The sequence below is a fragment of the Bos taurus genome, chromosome 19, assembly GCF_002263795.3.
Source record: "Bos taurus isolate L1 Dominette 01449 registration number 42190680 breed Hereford chromosome 19, ARS-UCD2.0, whole genome shotgun sequence".
NCBI classification, from domain to species: Eukaryota; Metazoa; Chordata; class Mammalia; order Artiodactyla; family Bovidae; genus Bos; species Bos taurus.
The window spans coordinates 42,258,811-42,280,940 of NC_037346.1; the positions used below are offsets into that span (position 1 = coordinate 42,258,811).

General features: G+C 51.9%; 1 protein-coding gene across 3 annotated transcripts; it reads right to left on the reverse strand.

The window, feature by feature from the left end:
- Positions 1 to 51: 51 nt before the first annotated feature.
- On the reverse strand, positions 52 to 21,921 carry RAB5C (RAB5C, member RAS oncogene family). Of its 3 annotated transcripts, XM_005220751.5 has the most exons (7): positions 21,839 to 21,921; positions 20,645 to 20,747; positions 4,879 to 5,132; positions 3,266 to 3,417; positions 2,939 to 3,061; positions 1,504 to 1,597; positions 52 to 975 (listed from the first exon to the last, which is right to left on the reverse strand). In XM_005220751.5, the coding sequence occupies exons 3-7, from the start codon at positions 5,042 to 5,044 to the stop codon at positions 860 to 862; spliced, it is 651 nt and encodes a 216-aa protein (XP_005220808.1). In that variant the 5' UTR covers positions 5,045 to 5,132; positions 20,645 to 20,747; positions 21,839 to 21,921; the 3' UTR covers positions 52 to 859.
- Positions 21,922 to 22,130: the final 209 nt, after the last annotated feature.

A 22,130-nucleotide genomic window follows, 5' to 3' on the forward strand; every position in this document is an offset into this window, starting at 1 on the left:
GGCTATGGCCTGATAAACTCTGCCAGAGAAGAAAAGGAAGACAAGCGGGAGGTCGATCGATCGGCTGACTATATTGACAAGATACTGATTGGTTACATGTTGAAGAAAACATACAATACAAAATACAGAAAAAGTTGGTTCCATTCCCTCCCACTACCCCCCCTTACCCACCCACCCCCAAATACTCATCATCGTGATTTGGTCAGAACAGGGCTCAGAGCCAGAGGTCAGGGTGACCAAGGAAGAGGGGGAAGAGGGCTATGAGCAATGGGTTCGTGGCTGTCACAATAATGCTGTGGTAATGCTGTGAGTTCTCTCCCAGCTGTGAGTTGGGGGGTAAGGCGGGCACTGCAGCCTGATGACCGCCAGCTGAGGGAAGAGCTGCCTCTCCCTTCCCTGGCCCCAAGGGCCTGCCCCGCCACCCAGAACCAAGCACACTCCAGACATAGTAAGGATATGGATGCTCCTGCTGAGCCCACTAGTCAGCAAGAGGGGAAGAAGGGTAACTGATCCAACCCCTGCCTCCCCACACACCAGGGTGGGGGTGGAACAGGGGCATGTGGCTACTACCAGCAGAAAAAGAGGGGGAAAGCAGTAGAAAGGGCAGGAAATGGGAAGAGCAGATCATATATATTAAAAAAGTGACTTAAGACTTAAAATTGAATTAGTATTTGTACAGAAAGGTGCAGGTGGAATAACTCACTCCGGCCTATGATCAAAATGATACGGAGAAATCATGGTGGACCCCTCCCCCTGCCCCCCAGTGGTGGCCCGAGTCGTTAAGTGCGATTGGTTAGAGTGGATTCCAGTCGGGTCATTGAGGTGGAGGAGGTGGGGGCAGTGGGCAGGCAAGGGGGGCTCAGTTGCTGCAGCACTGGCTCCGGCTGGCAGGGTTGTTCTCTTGGAGGTCCACGCCTCGGTTCCGGCCTGGAGCACCAGCTGCATTCTGGGGTTCATTCTTGGGAAGCTTCTTAGCTGTTGGGAGAGGAACAGGAAGATGTGTGTTTGTGAGGAAACCCCAGCACTCTCCCAAGTCCACTTGGGTACCACCCAATCAGTGATACCCAGCATACTGATGGCTTCACTTCTATGTGCCAAGTGCATTCAGGGTCTTTCAGAATACTGAGGCAAAGAGGGGTTAAATAACTCTCCCAGGACCACACAGTTTAATAAGTGGGAGAGCAAGGATTCAAACCCACCCAGGATGACTCTAGAGCCAAATGAGGAGAAAAAAAAAAAGAATCCTAAGTAGTGGGTAGGGAGCTGGTGATGTATAGTTTTAGATGGTGGTACAATAAAGGGTCTGGAAATGAAGTCCTGAGACTTGGGCTCAGGTTTTAGAAATTCCTGGAGTGAACTATATTTATCTGAGAGATGAAAAAGAAAATTTTATCAAAATATTAAAAATGGTAAAAGATCTGTTGATGAAGGGACCCCACAGACCCCACAGACAGCAAGCAAGTAATACACCCTGGCTGGGGGAAGGGAACAGAGGCAACTTACCTATAGCCATGAAAATTTCATTCACGTTCATTGCAGTCTTTGCTGATGTCTCCATGAACAGCAAACTGTTGTCCTCTGCATAGGCTTGTGCTTCCTGATTTGGACAGAGGTGAGAGAGTGAGTCAGAGAAGGTGATGGCACCCCACTCCAGTACTCTTGCCTGGAAAATCGCACGGATGGACTGGTAGGCTGCAGTCCATGGGGTCGCTGAGAGTCGGACACGACTGAGCGACTTCACTTTCACTTTTCACTTTCCTGCATTGGAGAAGGAAATGGCAACCCACTCCAGTGTTCTTGCCTGGAGAATCCCAGGGACGGGGGAGCCTGGTGGGCTGCCGTCTATGGGGTCGCACAGAGTCAGACACGACTGAAGCGACTTAGCAGCAGAGAAAGTGAGTGGGAGGGAAACACTGGCAGGGGCTGAGACCCAGGAGAACTGTCCCTGATTACATTGTCTTCCATACGATAGAGACAATGCAGCGGTTTTCAGGCCTAAGGCGCCCTGTTCTGAGTTCTCCACATCACACACAGCACCTCTCAGCTCACACACATCAGCAGATGTCTGACTCAAGTATCCATGGGCCCCAGTTCTGCCCTTGCTTTTCAAAATTACTAGGCTAGAAAATATTTCTAGCAAGTTATCCTACAAATAAATACACTCACACACTTGGACAAAAGTATGTGGATGTTGACTACGGCACTGTTTCTAGTCTTTTGTAATTACACACAACCTAGAAATCCATCAGGTGGGAACTGGTTAAAAAAAACACACAGTATGTAAAGAAAGAGATTCATTGGCCTGATGCAAAGAGCCGACTCACTAGAAAACACCCTGAAGCTGGGAAAGACTGAGGGCAAGAGAAGGGGGTGACAGAGGATGAGATGGTTGGATGGCAAACTCAATGGACATGAGTTTGAGCAAACTCAGGGAGATAGTGAAGGATAGGGAAGCCTGGCATGCTGCAGTTCATGGGGTCACAAAGAGTTGGACACAATTTATCGACTGAACAACAACAAGACTTGTGCATATTTTCCAGAAAGACAAGAAAGTGAGAGGAATTTGGAGGAAATGGAACTGAGTTTCTAGGGTTAGAGACCCAAATTTCATCCTATATACTTTCCTGTACTGTTAAAAATTTCTGATGTGCACGTGTTTAAATAAAAAAAGTTTTTTTTTACTGTTTTGTTAAAAAGTCAGTTTATAGAAAAAGTAAGCTGAAGCTTCTGCTATCTACACACACACACATCCAACCCTGATGAACACAGAAGGCAGAGCGGCGGACGACACTCCCTTTAGGCTGTGCTCGAGCCGTGAGGGGACTCAAGACAGCAGCTCCCCTACCACCAGCCGTGGCAGTCCTTCGCAAAGCCCGAGCAGCCTGGGGAAGCCTAGTGGAGCCAGCTTGTCCTCCCACCAAGTCTGCTCTGTCCCCACCTGGAACTCCACGGCTCTCTTGCTGGCCAGGTCCGCCTTGTTGCCCGCAAGCGCGATGACGATGTTGGGGCTGGCCTGCCTCTGTAACTCCTTCACCCAGTTCTTGGCCCGTGCAAAGGTATCCTGGGGAAACAGGGCCAGAGCGTCAGCAGGACAGGTGGGCCTTCTGTCCAGGGCCGCTCACTGGAGAGGCTGGAGCTGACAGTGCCCAGGTGTCTAAGATGTCACCACCCTAAAGATTCTGGAGAGATGCCCGCCAACACCAGAGGAAATGTGCCCACACCCCAAACAGGAATAAAGGGTGGAGAAGCAAGAGAAAATCTTTACTGTGTTGGTGATGTCGTAGACCACGATGGCAGCCTGGGCCCCCCGATAGTACATGGGGGCCAGGCTGTGATACCGCTCCTGTCCAGCTGTGTCCCAGATCTCAAACTTGACTGTTGTGTCGTCCAAGCAGACGGTCTGTGTGAGGAAGGCCGCTGGAAGAGGGAAGGCGGTGTTACCAGGTGTGGAAGAGCTGAGAAGACACCCCCACACATCTGTGCTGAGCCATCCAGGCACTGGCGCTTAGAAGCCTGCTGCTGACGGGGACACCGAAAACCCCCAAGCTGGCGGCCAGAGCAGCTGAGCATGGCAGGCAGAGCTGGTGCTTCTGTGTGTCGAGGGGGCCGGGGCTGCACAGGCTTTTCAGACCCGGCCAGGCGGGAGTGGGAGGAGAAGGGAAGCTATTTCAGAAGCCCTCCCTGAAGGACAGCAGCCAGGGGCAGGAGAGGAAGATTCCAGGAGAAACCCGGCTCCAAGCACAAAAGGGTGGGCCCAACGCCCCTCCTCCACTCTCCCATCAGAGAACACTCTGAGCCCCTCTGCTCCAGCCCACGGGTGTCGCTGGCCTTTGGTGTCCTGAGGACACTCTCACACGCTCAGCTATACTGGGGAAGAATGAAGTACACGCCGTGCTACTGCCAGGCAGGGGCTGGGTGACTGGCTTCCCACCGCCGCCCCTGCCACCTCCAGGCATGCCGGCTGGCCGCCACCCTTGGCTTTGCCCTCGACTCACTCCTGACTGGCTTGACCTTCAGGGAACACAGTGACCCTGTCTTTGGCCGGGGGAGGCAGGGGAACACTCAGCACCTGTGCATGTGCTTCAAAGGAAGAGTCTTGGAGCTGCGACTGGTAGGCGGGAGAGCCAGCAGAGGACTCCGAGCAGCTCTGTGGAGGAAGCTGGCCCTCTGCGGCCACCCACCCCACACCTTCCTGAGGGGCCTGGGGCACTGCCTCACTTCCCCCTCTCAGCTCCTGACTGGAGTGCTGAGGAGGCAGCTGAAGACTGCTGACACGGCCCATTCTGTTTCCAGCTGCCTGGAAACCTCCTACCAACCAAGAGGGTAGAAAAAGGATGACTCAAGCCCAAGGTCAGCCCCAGCCCCTCGAGGAGGGTACTGGCCACTGAGGCAGGAGGCTGAGGCCAGACCCTCACATGCTACCCGCCAGGAAATCACTAGGAAATCAGTGACAGGCTCTGAGCTCAAGAAGGGCTAAAGGTCAGCTTCAGAAACACCAGCCCACTCACAAGGCCATTTCCCCATTCCGGGGTTGACGCACTGCCTGGTTGTGGTAAGAAGATAAGAATCCTCAGAGACCCAGGTGGAGCCCTCCCGTCCCAGGTCAGTGAGGGGTGTACCTCGGGCCACACAAGTAAACCAAGAGGTAGAACCAGGGGAGGAAGGCGGTTTTAGTCTCTCAGATTATTCTCACTAAATGTCTGTTGGGACACAGACATGGAGACCAGCTGCTGGATTCAATCCCAGGGCTTAGGGGAGGCAAGCTGCTGCCGCCTGAGGCATGCTTAGCCTGTGGACAGTTAGCGTCCCTTCTCCTCGATGCCCAGGCATTTCTTCCACTTCCCTGAGACCACCATCCCCGCCCTTGGGCCCACTCACCTCCAATTGTGCTCTCCTGGTACTCGTGGAACTGACCCTTGACGAAGCGGAGGACGAGGCTGGATTTGCCCACTGCGGACTCCCCCAGCAGGACCAGCTTAAACTGACAGATCTTGTTCCCAGCAGCTGGTCCGTTGGGTCGCGCTGCGCCTCCCCGACCCGCCATGGCCCGTCCCGCTGTAGTGGTACCAGTGAGCGTGGGGGCAGGGGCCGGTGCTATGCAAAGAGGCACTTAGTGGGGAGGAGGACTCCAACTATAAGGGAGAGATCAGAAGTACTGGGTTAGTACAAAGACTGTGGCCCAGCAAGCCCTTCTTAAACCATAGGTCACTCCCTCCGCCTCCTTGACGACCTGGCTGACTGCCTCCCCTCCCCCCCTACGTCCTGCCCCACTCTTCCAAAAGTTAGGACACGAGCCCTCACTAGGCTGTAACTCACATCTCTTGGCCCTACAACCATCTGATGGTAAAGAGAAAAGTGGTCTCCCAACTCTAGGCTCACAGTTCTCAGCACACTCACTTCCCAACCCCAGAAACGTACATTCGCATACAAGTTAACACCCACAGGAAAGGAATGGGCATCTGCCAGTCTGGTGACTGACGGGTAAGTCAACGGGCAACATGGGGTACCAAAAACTGGCTCAGAAGATTCTAGGATCTAGCTCAACAAACAATGGACCTCTGGCCTGGTAGCTCAGATCACAGCCCGCCTCTGGGCAAAGCCAGAGTGGGAGGTGAGGCCAACCAGGAAATGGAGAGTCCCCGTGGAAAGCTTCTCAGACAAGGTGCTCGGTCAACCTCGTGGGCATTTGGGGACCAGGGCCCGGCCAGGTGCAAGTTGTTATCAAAAGAGTCGTTCTGTCCTGTCATCTCCAGAAGGACTGACCAACTTTCTCAATCTGAGGCTGGACTGTGCGCTGGAATCAAAGCTTCATTTCACTCCCTCCTCCTGAGCCTCTCCCCCCGCCCCCCACCAGCTCTCTCATTTCTGATGGCCCAGAAGTCTCACACACATTAAAAAACCAAACACACACAAAACCAAACACACACCGCAGCCAGCCAGCTCTGCTGGCAGTCAGAAGGGCTGCCAAATTTCCCTTTTAAATAGAGACCTCAGTTCCATTCTCCACTGGCAGAGGCAGAGGGCGACATGGAGGAGGACAAGGTGGGAGGTGTGGATGGGCGGAGACAAACATGGGAGCCAAGACCTCGTATCCCCCCACCCCACCAGGAGCTGGTGCTCCTACACCGGCATCTTAGTCACTCTGTTAGTAGTGGTTGGGACTGAAAAGAAGGCTGAGGCACCCATCTCCAGAAGCCTCTAGAAGACTAACGGGTATCAGAACATACACAGAATGTCTGAAACGAGCTCTGTGAGTAGGTACTGTATCCTGAAGGCTCTGTGGGGCATCTGAACCTAAGCTGAGAAGAAAAGGTTTGGATGAGACTGCCCTTTGCAGGACAGAGTCTATGCAGGAAGGGTTTCAGAGCGAGACAGCCCGACTGGCCTCTGAGCACGGGGAGCTCGTTCCCCGCCAGTCAAAGGAGAGGGTGTGAATGAAGAGGGGGGTGTTTGTGAGAAGCAGTGGTCTGCGCTCATGTGAGAAGCAGGCACAAAGGGCTCGCTTTGTGCAACCTCAAATCGTTTCTCCACGTCCAAGTTCTCCCAGCAACTCGCTTAAAAAGTGAGCTTCAGGAAGAGTGATTCACTAACCAGGAACAAGAGTTTCCTTTCTGGATGGCTCTAAAGGAAAAGAGGTTTGAAGTGGGGGCCACCTATTCCCCAAGAGCACACGGAAGGAAGTATGGGGGGGTCCTTAGTTGGTGACAAGAAATGCTAGTTTTGAAATATTTTCTAGTTTCAGATGCTTTCTCTTTCACCCCAGTCAGTGATATTGGCAAGACCCTCCCCTGCACCCTCGAGGCCAGGTCTGTGCTTTCGCTCTTTTGTCGCCTTCCTCTCAATGTTCTGAACAAACAGGGAATTCAAAGAGCGCTCAGCAAATGAAATGGTTTTCAGAGACAGCTGACATTTACTGAACAACTGCACAACCGGCATCTCCTTTAAGCTTTAAAACCATCTCCTATTTTTCAGATAAATAGCCTGCTGCTTAGGTGTTAACTGCCCTGCTCAGAGCCACCCAGCATGTGGTGACGGAACATGGATGCCAGCCACGGTCCCCGCTGTAGGGGGCACTGTGGAGTGCCTCCCTCTGTGTTTGGTTTTGAGCGGCTGGGTGAATGAGACTCTCCTTTTGTGGCAGGAGTTTGCTGGCCCAGCAAGGGCTGGCTCTGGCTGCCAATCACAGCCACCCTGAAGTCCCTGTGTACTCTTGCCACCAGTGGGAGGAGCTGCCCAGGGCCAGGCGAGAGCGACAGTGTGAAACCACGATGGAATTACGGGTTGGTTATTACCATGAATCCACGTGATGCGTGATCTTGGCCCAGCAACAAAGTGTGGCTGGGGCACTGGAGAAGGAGGTATGAATGAGTGGGGAAAGGGGAACAGGAGGTGAAGACGCAATTCCAAGAAAACCAAAGCAGCTGCGGCTGAGGGTTACTGGGGTGGGGGGTAACCAGCACTCACAAGTCAAGAAAAATAGAGGTAACACTTAAGTTTTGCTCTTATCAAACCAGTGGGTTTCCAAACCTGCCCAGACAACTCTGATTTTTTTAAACAAGTCAGAAGAAGAGACATATAATTTTTATGCAGTGGTTCTCAACCCGGTCTACACAACAAAACCACTCGTGCAGTCAGCCCCCGGAGGCTCCGGTGCAGGCTGGAGAAGGGCCTGGCGTCTGCATTTTACAACTCGCTGCAGGAGCTCTGCCTAGTACAAACTGGCCGGGGCCATGTCCCTCCTGGATGCTGGGCCCGCTTGCAGAGACACCTGAGCAGGCACACACAGCAGTTTTTTATGGCCTGTGCCTCGTGGTTTTCCTGGCCCCACTCAGTGATCACATGAGCCGAGGTCTTGAACCTTCCCAGACACTAAGGCACAGAGGAAGTTGATTTTGTCACCAAGGGCACACGGAGACATGGAGGTGCCTAAGACAGGCAAAGGCCATACTCCGAGGCCCCAGGAAGCCCTAGGCCCTCCCCTCCCAAGACTGGGAAGTCAGAGACGGACCCCCGGCAGGTGGTAAAGGTGAAGTCACTGAGCTGGGCTTCTGTCTGGGAACCTTTCCTCCTGAACCAGCAGCTAGATTACCCACAGGTGCAGTCAAGTGGTGGCATTCTAACCCAAAATAACACAGTAAAAGTCAGTCTTCTTTCAGATTGAAATCCATCCAATTCTGTTGAAGAGCTGTCCAGCCCAGCCTGAGACCAAGGGGGTAAGAGAAAGAGGAAAAAAAGAGCAGGATGCTGCTGTTCTGACCTCTGGACACTTAGGTGTTGCTCAGTGCACGCATGCTTAGTCACCCAGTCGTGTCTGACTCTGCTGTAGACTGTAGCCCGCCAGGCACAGGCAAGAATACTGGAGTGGGTAGCCATTCCCTTCTCCGGGGGATCTTCCCGACCCAGGGATCAAACCTGGGTCTCCTGAATTGCAGGCAGACTCTACTGTCTAAGCCACCAGGTCAGTGGATCTCAAACTTTTTTCCATCAGAATCACCCACTAGGTTTAGAAAATAGGCCTGACCAACTGCATCTAGAATCTCTAGGGGTGGAGTCTAGAAATCAGTGTTTTTAAAATAAGTCTCTTTGGGACTTTCTGAGCGGTCCAGTGGTTAAGAATCTGCCTTCCAATGCAAGAGACTCGGGTTCCATCCCTGATCGAGGAATCCCACATATCACAGGGCAATTAAGCCTGCACTCTGCAGCTACTGAGGTCCATACACTCCAGAGCCTGTGCACCACCATGAAAGCTCCAGCATGATGCAACTGAGACCTGGAGCAGCCAAAAAAATTAATTAATTAAAAAAACAAAAAACATAACAACAAAAAATAAAATAAGTTTCCCAGTAATTCCCTGGCAGTCCAGTGGTTAGGATTCAGCGCTTTCACTGCTAAGAGCCTAGGTTCAATCCCTGGTCAGCGAACTAAGATCCCACAAGCTGTGCAGCATGGCCAAAAACCCAAAATAATAAAATAAAAATAAGTTCCCTAAGTGATTCTAGGTGGCTGATTTAAGCCCAAGAGTTGCAGCTGACACAGGAAGGAGGGAGGAAAATGAGAGACAGAAAGGCGCCCCCAGATGGGTACTGTGGACAGTACAGGTGGAGCAAGCTGGGGGTGGGGACTGGCTCTTGGCTTTACCCAACACCTGAAGCCTTCTCCAAGATACCACATGCTGCTGGAATGTCACCCCTCCCCCCAAGCATCCATACCCTTCTCTAATCCATGAAGTCACCCACTTGATATGCTCTGTCCTTCCTGGTAAAGAGTGAGCAATTCCAGCTGGTGGGTGTCTCTCGAACTTCCTGTTTGCTTCAGAAACTTCCTCTAGCTGAGAGTCCCGGCACAGCGTGGATAGTGAGCAGATTAGGGAAACCAGATTTCGTTTTGGCCAGAGGCTGGGCTGAGACTCTAGACTTGCTTACTCAAGGTTAGCCTTGGGGGTTGGGGGGTGCTGGCCAGTGACTCTTCAGCTATACTTTACTCTGGATAAGAGCATTCCTGAATATTTAACACGGTGAGAATTGGGCAAGAGGACAGCAGAAGCAACCTGTTAGCTTAAAGAGAATGAGCAAATCAGGGAAGGTAGGAGAGTTAATTAGGTTCAAAAGGTAAGGTGTGGGGACTTCCCTGGTGATCCAGTGGTTAACAATCAGCCTGCCAATGAAGGGGACACGGGTTTGATCCCTGGTCTAGGAAGACCCCACAAACCTTAGAACAACTAGGCCCGTGCACCACAACTACTGAGCCCACGCTCCATAACGAGAGAAGCCACTGCGATGAGAAGCCTGCACACCACAACTAGAGAAAGCAGCAGCAACGAAGGCCCAGCACGGCCAAAATAAAATAAACACAAACTTCTTTTTTAAATCTAAGGTGTAAGACACTAAAAAGCTCAGATCAGCAGGGGAGCTGACTCACCCCTAGACTTAAAAGCACAGGGGAAAACCAGAACCACCATGACTGGAACCCAGGACCAGAAGGCAGACTCACAGCAGGACTACCCCGGCCTCCAGCTGGTGGCAGATCCAGAGAGACAGGAGCCAAGATCCACAGGAGGTACCACACCCTTTCCCAGCACTATTAGCAGTCAGGACTTGGGAGACTGAACTGGGTTTGGTTAAAGCCTGAGTGACCTTGGCCAAGTCAGACGAGTGACCGCTGTCAGCTTCAGTCCCTTGTCCCTTATCTAGTAAATGGTATTACCTAACACCAATCACACAGCGTTGTTAAATGAAACAGGATTAAATGAAACAACACGCAGAGTGCATGGCACAGTATCCTCCTGAAGGTGAGGGACTTGTGAACAGCAAGGTTGTTACACTACTAAGAGCCTAACTAACTAGCTTTGACTCACTGGTTGTCAAAGTGCAAAGATTCTCTTCACAATCACAGAGGAGGTGAAGGGGAGGCGAAGTGACTTGCCCAGGGTCACAGCCGGGTGGTGGCAGAGCCCGAGCCCAGGATTATAACTCCAGCAAGGCTCCCCAATCAGAGACAGAAAGCCCAAGAATATTAATAATGCCGCTACATCCACCAAGAGTAACGGGGCCACCAAAATATGGCTTTTAACTGTGGAAAAAGGAGTTTTGTATCAAACTAAAAAAAAGACACGCTGTTGGATGGAAAAGTTCTGTATCTTGATTTAGGAGGTAGACACATGAATGTCTGTCGTTCAGTTGCTAAATCGTGTTCAACTCTTCTGCATTCCCTGCAGCCTGGGGCTGCAGGCTACAGTCCATGGGCAAGAGCTTAGGCTGTAGCCCACAACCCACAAGGTCACGGAGAGTCCGATGCAACTTAGCAACTACACAGCAGCTGCAGCAGGACGGAAGCCCACCAGGCTCTCCTCTGTCCAAGGGATTCTCCAGGCAAGAGTACTGGAGTGGGCTGCCATTTCCTTCTCCAGGGGATCTTCCCAACCCAGGGATCAAACCTGCATCTCCTGCATTGGCAGGTGGATTCTTTACCACTGAGCCACCAGGCACACCCACGTGGATGTCTACGCAAGCAAAAATGCACTTGAGACTTGTAAGTTTCACTGTATATAAGTTACATGTTAATGAAAAGATTAAAAATGCTGCTGGTACAGAATTTTGCATATAGTAATGAAAACTTAAAGCTTAGAAACATGAGACCAATCTAACTCCCCTGTAGATAAAATATTTTATATTTTAGTATTACAAAAGGCAGAGTAAAGACAATCCAAAAAATGTTGTCTGAATTAGAAAAAGATCAAAAGAGAGCAAAGATACCCAAACGAACAAGGGGCGAGATAGCAGGATTCAACATAAACAAATATGCCTGCTGTATACATATTAAGAATATACTTATGGTTCATACTTAATTGTGGGTTAAAGAATTTTAAGGTTGTTTAAAGCTTCAGGGAAAAGCTGACGCTGATGTCTTTTCAGTGCGGAGAAAGAGGTTACAGCGGGGAGACTCTCTGCACTCCCCAAGCAGTCCAGAGGGAAAAGGGTTTAGGGGTGGACTCAAAGAGAGGCATGTCCTCCCTGCGTGACCACTGGCAACTGTGTGGAATCACTACACCGAGGGCCTGAGTCTCATCTGGAGTGTGTAACAGAGGAAGCTGGGCCTTGGAAGCCAGAAGCTTAGCAGTGCACGTAGGTTGAGATCTGGGCAGAATGTGATGGTGTGTCAGGCCAGGGCTGCAGTCTCATCCCACAAGGAAGGAAGGGGCTTGGGAGAGATGGAAGCAGGAGGAGAGGGAAGGGGCGCTGCCTTTACAGTCACAGCACGTGACTCCCTATCCAGGGGAAAGGGAGAGAAATCATCCCAGAGGGGGACTCAGAGGGAGTGAGAGGGGAGGGCCTTACTGCTGGGACAGGCTGTGGAATCTGCCCCAGCCCGCCCAACTCCCTCAACCTGGAGCAGTTTCCCCTCTTCCCTTCCAACAGGGAGACTCCACGGGGTTGGGGTCTAGACCCCTGCACCGCAGTGAGGCTGCGAGCACGGGGTCCACCAGCTACACCAACACCTGCCGAAGGGACCGCACGCAGGGACACCAAGAGGCTCACACCCTGGTTACACATGACCGAGTGGGCCTTCCCCTGTGTCTGGAGCCGTGCCAAGGAGCAGCCCGGACAGAGCGTGGCCGCTCCTGCAGCCCTCTCCCTGGTAGGGGAGGCCAGCGGTGTTGCTCAGCACAGATGCCAGGAGCTGGGTGAAAGCCACCCCTGAGGTCAGAGCCCTGGCCTCCCCACGCCCGGCCCCAGCAAGAGCCCCAAGAAATCTTTCCCTGATCTCCAAGCTGCTTTCTCAGCCCTCGACCACAGGGCTCCCTGGAGAGGCAGACAGCCGAGTCAGCGCTGGATGGAAACCTCCAGGCCTTCTCTTCCTGTGCCCATGGGCAAAAAGGCTGCCGAGGGGCGGGGGCTTAACTACCGGGATCTGCTGACATGGCCCAGCCAGTGTGCCCATCCATACCATCCATCCAAGGGCCCTGGGCCCCAGGGGCAGCGCTAGGGTTCTCTGCTGGTCACTTGGGTGGCAGGGTGGTGAGGAAGGCCAGACAGACAGGGGTCTGCCTACAGCTGCACCAGGTGAGGCTTGTCTTGCGTACTGATTTGAAGAGGCCCTGGGGGTGCACGGGCCTACCACTGCCACTAAGAGACTCTCTCCCTAAGACGGCCTGGCCTCCGGCTCGGCACACCTCAGTCCTCAAGGCTATGTCAGAATCTCTGGCCCCATGTAGGGCAGCTCTCTAAGAAGCCTCGAGCAAAAGCCCAACTGGACGTCTGAAACTTTTTTGGTGGCACAAACCCCTGTGCATCCAGCTACAGGGGAGGGGGATGGGACCAAGGCTGTGTGGTGGCTCCCCACCCTCACCCCCATCCCCGGCTCTTCACCTGCCAGGGCCGGGTGGAATGCAAAGAAGAGAGCCGGGCAAGCTTCCTCAGCTTCCTCCCTCATCCCAGCCTATACCTGCTGTGGTTCCGAGTCTGAGTCAAGTGGAAGCCAGTCAGAATGGGTGTAGGATTCCGGCCAACCCACAAGCCTCACGATTCCTCTGTCTGAGCTGTTCATGCTCCTACAGTTCATTTCCTAAGACAGCGCTAACTAGGATCTCAACAACTCAGGGCCCACCGAGTCCTCTGTCTTGGGAAGGTCTCTGCAGGGGCCAGGAGTACCTGCCTGGACAGCGGCTGCTTCCACGGCTGCCCCAGGCCCAGAAAAGACTCCAAAAACCTTTGCTGAAAGTCAGAGTCATCAGCAACACTTGCCTACCGAGCTACTCATACAAACTGACACCTCTCACAAACCCTTCCTGTCCTTAACAAAATTAAAAAAAAAGGAAAGAAAGAAAGCAAGCCAGTTTAAGTTACTGTCCCCGCTTTGTTTTGCCCTTAGCTCCTCAACAGAGAGCAGAGGGCAGAGGTCATGCTCCACAGGCAAGCAGGGGAAAAGAATCAGGTATTAGATCTAGCAAACCAAATTCCTCCTGCTCAGACATCCCACATGCTGTGGTCAGAGGCTGCCCAGCCACCAAGAAACAAGGTCAAAGTTCCTGCTGTGGGGTCTGAGGGATGATGGCTGCTCCAGGGAGCCTGCACGCCAAAGAACAGTATTTTAGGCTGATCTCTCCTTTGTTAAATTTTTGTCGTACAAAATGTCGATGGGTGAGGGGAAGAAGTCAGGCAATGCATGGGTCTCAACAGTTTTGAATGAGTGAATCACACTTCTATTTCATGGCCCCCTTTTCATGACTGTGGTAGGTGGCAAGAGGCTGGAGAACTTGGGGGCTTGAGGGCTGGAAGTGAGAAAGTGAGAGAAACTAAGGGCACTGTTGCAGATGAAACGATCGCAATACAAAATTCTCAAAAGCAGACTATGGGTTTCCCTTTGTTTAAACAGCACATAACATCAAACCTGACGCACAGTGGGTGTTCATCAGTGTGGTGAACCGAGCCTGCGATGCACATACAAACTGGTTAGGTCTGGCGAGCGAATGGGGTAGCTCAAGGCTGCAACACACATCCATCTGCCATACAGTTCGTATCCCTCAACAGAGCCATAGCCCAGAGGAAGAGACGCTTCCGCACTCCAGATAGAACCTCTTAGGTCCCATCTGCACAGGGGTGAGGAGCACCAGGGCTGGAGTCAGACAAACTTCAAGTCTGAGAGTTGCCAGTTCCTAGGGTGGGTCTGTACTGTATCACTGAACCCACCTCCTCACGTGCAAAATAGAGATTAGTAGCACCCATCTCCCGGGCTGCTGGGGAAAGGATGTACAAAAGACTCTCAACCAAGGGCTTGAGGGCGATCTGATGCAGGCAGAGCTCTCCCTGTAAACGTTTGTGGTGGGGAGGTCCCAACAAAGAGGAGTCCTCCATCAAACGTTCCAACACTATTTATTCACGTATTGCTTTTGCTTCCAGTTTTCCTGGACCCCATTTATCAGTGCCCTTCATCTGGAGAGTGTGCTGAGGAGGACAACAGCTCAACTCTGAATACTTCTGTTCCTCTCCCAAATGCCTATGTTGAAACCCTAATGTCCACTGGGATGGTGTTTGGAGGTGGGGCCTTTGGGAGGTGAGGCTGTGAGGGCAGAGCCCTCATGAGTGGGATGAGTACCCTTTTATTAATGAAAGAGACTCCCAGAGAACAACCCTGCCTCTTCCAGCACGTGAGGACACAGCCAGAGGTGGGCAGTCTGCAACCTGGAAGAGGGCTTCCACCAGAACCCAACTGTGCTGGCCCCCTGATCTTGGACTTCCAGCTTCCAGAAGTATGAGAAACAAATTTCTTTGTTTGGAAGTCACCCAGTCTGCTGTAATTTTGTACAGCTGCCCAAATGGACTAAGACAACAACTTCCCCCAGTGCCTGAGAAAAAGGACCAGCTCACTGCTGATGTCCTGTGTCCTGTAAACAACCATAACCTTGTATTCTCTGGAGACTGACTTCCAAAGCCAGAAGAACAGAGGGTGGGGACCACCACCATTGTCCAAAAAAAAAACAAACCACCACAATCAACACTGAGCGAAAGCCCCCAACCAGGCAAACAAGAACTCTTTAAAAAAAATAAAAGTCCCACAACATGAAACATCGTAAAGCCCAAACGGCGTTCCTTCCATCTCAGAGCCTCTTTCAGGAAAGGGAAGAAGTAGTTCAGTTGTGGAGAGGGGGAGGGGACAGTGCTAGGACAGCTGACAGACACCAGAGTTCCTTTTAAAACACCAGGCTGCAAATGCTAGAGATTTGGTAACTGGTGTCATTAATCACCACAGCCTTCAGAGCCGCGCAGAGAGCAGTCTGATGACGAGGAGAGTAGCCAGGGTTCGGAGGCCACCCACGCCCACCCGCACGCCTGGGATGCTTCTGACAGAGCCACCTGAAGGGGACACACGTGCAGCTATGACTAGAAGGCAAGAGGCTTGTAAACCAACTCCTGTTCGGATCCCAAGTTAGCGTTTCCAGCAGGTTACCCATCTTCAGAGGGATGACAGTACAACGGAAGGATTTAAGCTATTCAGTGATTCAGGATCACAGCTCAAACTGACAGCCTGCCCTGAGCCTGCCTGGAGCCACAAACCCTGTGCAAGCCCTCCCAAAGGAGAGGTCTGTTTCTGAATGACAGCAATAGAATGCTGGCCTGGACCACAGGGACTCGCCTACCAGACTCAAGAGTTCTGGAAGGTTTGGCTGGAGAACTTAGCACCTGAAATACAGGAATGGTTATGAACTTCATCCTTCCAAATGGATAGTAAACTCCAAAGTAAATACCAAATCCGACCATTCTGGGCTCAGTCAAAAAGCATCAGGCAGAGGGTAGGAGAAGTATGGAGAAGCAGCTGCTGGCCACTGGGGTCAGCTCCCAGGAGTCTCCCGGGGTGGATTTCCCCGGTGCCGCTCCACCTCACCTACCCCTGGAGGCTTCAGCAACTATGACTAACCATTAAGAGGAGAAATAACTTGAGCCCAACCATATAACTCCATATCAACACAGCTGAGAGGAAGCATTTGCTAAAAAGGAGGGGCCCTGCAGAGCCAGCTGATTCTAGGACCAGGGCAGGAAACACACAAGGTAAGCCTGAAGCACCTTGCAGCGCCAAAAAGTAAGGAAGTGCTTACAAAAATGAAAACCAAAACACTCCGAGATGTTGGGGGTGGGTCAAAGGGAGCTGGAAGAGCTCCCAGGGACCAAAGCGGGGACAACCTGAACAATGAAGTAGCACTGGATTATAAACCTCAGTGTAAAATAAACACCCATGAGTCCATACTGATATAACTAATTGAATACATAAATGGGGGAGGATAGCCAGATCTTTTGTGTACGACAATTTGAAACAACCCACGTAGATCCTCTGCCCAGGGGGCGAGGAGCCTAACTCCCCTCCTCTCCAGTGTGGACTTCTCAGAGGGGCTTCCTTCCAAGGAGGAGAGCACAAAAAGGGGCAGGGAAGATGATGATGTGGGAAAGCCCGACAAACACCTCAGCCGGCGACCAAAGCTGATGCTGGCAGTGGTAATCACGCAGAGCGTACGCATCCTCGATATGATGTGGTGAGAATGGCACTTTAGCTCTGTGGTCTTCCTCCCCAAAACCCATAGCCCCAGTATAACCATGAGGAAAATACTAGACTAGTCCCAAGCGAAAGATATGCTATAAAATATCTGACCAATATTCCTCAAAACTGTCAAGGTCATCAAGAACAAGGAGAGTCTAGGAAAACGTCACAGCTGAGAGGAACCTACGGAGATTTAACAACTGAAGGTAATGTGGTGTCCTGTACGGGATCCTGGAACAGAAAGAGAACACTAGATAAAAACCAGGGAGATGTGGGATTTCCCTGGCAGTCCAGTGGTAAGAGTCTACGCTCCCGATGCAGGGGGCCCGGGTTCAATCCCCGGTCAGGGAACTGGATCCTACAGGCGGCAACTAAGAGCTTGTACGCCACAGTGAAGACCGAAGATCCCGCGTGCCGCACCCAAGACCTGGCACCGCCAAATCAACCAAGCGATTAATTTTTATAAAAAAGGCAACTGTGAATAAACTGTGGGCTTTAGTTACTAATAATGCATAACGGGTTCATTAATTGTAACACATGTACAATACTAATGTAAGATACTAATCACAGTGGAAGCCATGTGGGAGCAGGGGTTGGGGGTGCAGTTGGGCAAAAACTCTAGGACCTTTGCAACTTTTCTGCCAACACCACTTTCTCAGGCCCACTCTTACTCAAGAATGAGCCTTGTGCAGACGTGCAAGCGAGGACCCAGGGACCAGAGCCGAGTTCACTTCCATCAACCCTTGCCAAACCCTGGCCTGGGGTCAGCACTGCCCCACCACCACACACAGCCACAGGGGCACAGCGACCAGGTGTGCGGGCGCTGGGAGGCAGTCAGTGGACCACGGATGGCCACGGCCATGCTCTTTCCCGATGAAACCTTGTGTGGGACGTGATATCCGGACAGCTCTACCCTCTAGAAATTGAGTTGGTGACCTGTCTCTGCCCCTTCTGTCACCTGTGCTGTAGCATTCATCCCGTTCACCTGTCTGCCTTCCTATCTCTGAGCAACTATGTGGCGGCTGGACGAAGAAATGAATCAGAGGGATGTGAGCCTGAATCCCAGGTTGACCGCATCCTCGCTGGGTGAGTTAGAGGAAACGGGCTGCCATCTGCTTCAAGGGCAGGTCTGAATGTCCGCCCTTTCCTTGGACAACCACAGTGGGGGGCCTGCTACGCTGGGTGCCAGGATGGCACAGAGACAGAATAGGACACGACTGGCGCCTCCACGGGGCTCATCTGCTAGACAAGGAGGCAGACCATAAGCAATGAAAGGAAAGCACAAGCAAGAGGAAAGCCCTCAGCCTCCCTCGGGGGAGGAGGGCTTCACAGCGAAGTGATGTTCCAGCTGCGCTTTGAGAGAAAAGTTGGGCTCTGCGGCTCACAGGCGAGAAGCGGAGAAGGGCCTTCCATGCAAAGGGAAGAGCACACAGTTCGCCCAGAGACAGGGTGAGGAAGGGCCCGAGCACACTTTCAACTTTCCCCCTGCTCTGCCACTCACTCCACCGTACCCTGGGGACTGAATCCAGTCAGTCAGTCCTTGCACACAGGAAGCACGATTCAAAAACGTAGCTTTTATTTGGATGATTGTTCCTATATACAGGAGATGGGATAGTTACTCTGAAAACTAACCTTCTACAGTACCAAGCTATTAATGCAGAGGACTTAAGAAACACTCCAAAAAAAAAAAAAAAAAGAAATACTCCAGGTTTACTCTGTCAAGGCTCTTGAAAGCACTATTACCTGGGTTGGGGGACATCCTAGTTTACAAATCCTATCTGAAGTGATACTTCTCAAAAGTACCCCTGACTCAACTCAGGCAAGAGAAAATGCAAAAGCCCAGAAATCTGGGAATCGAACCCAAAGCAGCCTGCAGCAACGAAAATATTGTCCTCAAGTTTCCTGTTTTAGCTTAAATATATGCAAACTTGGCATTCCAATCTATAATAGATTCAGGATTGTCTGAGTATAAAAACGTCTAAAACTGAGTAAGACTGAATTGCTTAGGAGATGCAAAGATCCATGTTCTGAGTATCCAGTGGGTCTGAGGACCCCCAGTGGGAGGAGCAGAATCATGGCCTTAGCGTTCTCTTCTGTAAAATGGGAACACAACCCACATCAATTCTGTTCCCCATCCACGGAACAAGACAACATGGCAACCATCCAGCCAAGCACCGTGCATCACAGTAAAAACTGGCAGAAACACTGACTCAGAATCCTAGGGATAAATTACGATGTACCTTCAAAACCCCATGGACCTTGTGAGTATCTATTCTGTGCCAGGGAACAGACTAACTTCTTTGTCCTCTTTGTTTCCACTTTGGCAAGATATTTTGTATCCCCATTTTACTGGAAGAAAGAGAGGCTCAGAGAGGTCAAGTAACAAGTCCAAGGCCACAGAGCTGGTACATGAGGGAGTCCACATGACAACTTAGGCCTGGTTGACTCTAAAGCTCTCATGCCTTCCACCCCACCACACCACCTCTGTTTACCAGGCAAGGGTTAGAGGAAGAAGGGTCCTTCTGAGAAGTACTTGGTTGGTGGGGCTGAATTTAAATTTCTGACCTTATTCTGTGTTTCCATGTAAACTCCAGTGAAAGGAGCCCCTGGTGGACAGCCACATTCTTCCCACTGCAAACAGCAGGCAGCACCAGAGGAGAATCGGGAGGCTAAGCAGAGGCCAGCTCCACCAGCTCTCTGCGCCCTTCACCCTGCTCAGAGGGACCGTGAGTCCACTCACTTTTGCTTTCATTTTCCAGCCATCATGACTTCCAGATTCCCAAGAAATTAATGGCATGCAGATGCACGCGAACTCTCAGACCCTGAAGGGTCCTGACTTGAGACTCTTAACTGCCATGGTCCCCAGAAACAGAGGTGAAAGAAGACAGGAGGGCAGGGTGAGGGTGGGGAGGAAAACCAGACTCAGAGAAGGCTGTCGCTGGTGAGGATGCTAAAGGGTCTGCGCCTGGGCCACGGCTTGCCCATCCGAATGTCCATTCCTTCCAAAAACAGGCCAAAGGAGGACCCGCTGTTAGGGAAGATGAGGCACATCAAATCCCAAAACAGACCCAGTCCGACCTTCTTCCAACTGTGTAATCCAAGGCTGGCCACTTAAGTTCCTTCAGCATCGTCTCTAAAGTGGACATACAAGTGCCACAATCTTCCAGCACTCTTGTAAGGAACACATGTGAAAAGAACTTGGCAACTTTAAACTGACTTATAAAAAATTAGTTGTTACCACCCTTCCACAGTATTAAAGCAGAAAAAGGCCTACTGTTTGTCAGAGGCAAGACAGGAGCCAAAGGGCATCAGAGGGGATGGGCTTCTGTCGCACACACAGCCCTCCCTCTCTCTGCCAAGCAGTGTCAGATCTCTGCTGGGACTCTATCATCTCTGGATGACAGAAGTGCCTGCCTAACCCAGGGCACTAATGCCTTCCTGTCTCTGAAAGGGAGAGCTTCTCCTTCAGAAGCCTGCTTTAGAATCAGAGCTGGGAGACCAAGCCCGGACAAAGAAGGTCCCCTCAGAAAGCTAGCCAGCCTCATCCTGGGACTCCCAGAGTTCCAGAAACTACACCCCAATACTGAGGAGGTAAGTTTGGTCAGAGACCAATGGCCAGCAAGCAGCCAGCTTCTCTGACTTTGCCCCTCAGGAACACAGACTGGCCAGACTAGAGAAACTAGGTTGGTCATAGAAGTCTCCAGCAACCTCCAAAGAAGTTCAGAGAGACAGAGAGAGAGCTTGTGACCTGACTGTTGACACTAACAAGGTTTTTTTGTTGTTCAATAAAAAATGAAATAAGTGCATCCTAGGTCTAGCTCGAAAGTTCGCAGGAGTCAGACACTGTCCAAAAGAGGTCAAAAAGATCTCAAGGCAAAACAACTGGAATACTTGTAAGGAGCATCCAAGGGCAGTAAAGATGGCCCAGAAGACTGAAGAGCTTCAGAAATTCCCAAAGATTGCATGCCTCCCTCCCTTCCTCCACTGTAGATAGCAAGGGTCAGTCATGGCCTTCAGAGTCAGGCTGCACTCATTAAGGTACAGTCTCAGGCCTGTACTTTGGCCACATAACAAAGAACCTCCCAGTTTGGTCTGAGACAGCAGCCATTTCACACACCTAAGTCCTCAGCAGTGGACAAGGATCAGATGTCAGTACGGGCCATCTCTCGGAAAAGCTAGGAGAAATCAGCACTTTTTGGCACGCGTGGGAATTCCTTGGGCTACAAAAAATGAACACATTAAGAACCCAGAGGTGTTACTGTGATCTCAACTTAATTCTCTGCAATCTACGATTTACGTGATCAAGCCCAGAGGGGAATGGAAATAGACCCTGGGACTACAAGTGGTGAGACCTGTTGATCAAGGAGGTGAGTGTGCTTGTATAGGGATGGGAAAGAGATAGCCCAGGACTCTTTAGTTCCAGACTCCTTATTTTTGGTCTTTTCCCTCTTCCCTAAAGACCAACAGACAGAAGTCCCAGGAGGAGCAGTCCCCTCTGAGGCAGCTTGGAACCACTCACGTGCTTTGGGAGGACAGGGCTGGGACTCCAGCAAGTGGGGGGGAGGAGGGGAGAGAGAAGATAATGAATGGGCAGAGCCACCCTGATCTATGTGATCTGTAGCTAGGATTGAGCAAACATCAGCTAAATTGTTCAGAGGCAGGAAGAGTGAGCGATACACTCAAGAGAACAACACTAGAGGACAGGGGCTGAGGGGCCAGACAAGAAGACAGCTCATTCCTAAAGAGTGATCAAGACTTTAAACTCTGCTGAGATCCTGGGTGGCTCTCTGGCTTCAGGAGACAGAGGAAGTTAAGGAGTTGTGGGAGCAGTCTCACCCAGGACCCCCACCCCCACCCCGCCCCAGCCCCAGGAAATCGAGATAAAATTCTTCCAGGGCTGGAGGGACAACTGTTTTTGTGGGATGGGGAGTGGGGGGCAGGAAAAAGGCGACAGACAACACTCCGGGCTACCTCTAAAAGAGAAGGGGCACAAGATCCTTCACACCTGACAAAGATTCCTCCAATTCTGGGAGCAGAGGGAGAGGAACTTAGGGTCTCTCCCTCCCACAATCGGACCAGACAGGCCAGAGAAGAGCCACAGAGATTTCCAAAGCTTCAGGAAGGGCAGATAAGGGGAGGAAAGAAGAGATCCCCCAGCTTTGGCTCGACGCCTGGGGAGTCCCTTAAGAAGGGGCTACGGGTCGGGGGAGGGATCAGTATCTCCCTAAGCCAGGGTTGGGCGGGAGGAAAGGCTGCCCTGGAGAGGCTTCAACACGAAAGAGACACTGGGTCCCAGGTCAGGCACACTCACGGCGGCTCCGGGGCGGCGGCGTTACTTGGGGCCGGGGCTCGGACAGGCTCCGCTCCTCTCCCCCCGGCGGTGTCCCAGGCTCCGGCCTCCACTTCCGCCTTTCAGCCGCTCCGGATCCGGATCTCCACCTCTGACCCGCCCCTCAGTACTCTCAGGTGACTGACAGGGCAGAGAGACCAATGGGAGGTACTCTAGGCCGACTCACTGGCAGCGCCGGCTTAGGGTGCGGGAGAGGCGGGAGAGAGCGCGCGAAGGATGGCGGGACTTGTAGTTCGCAGCTTTGGGAGGAGTC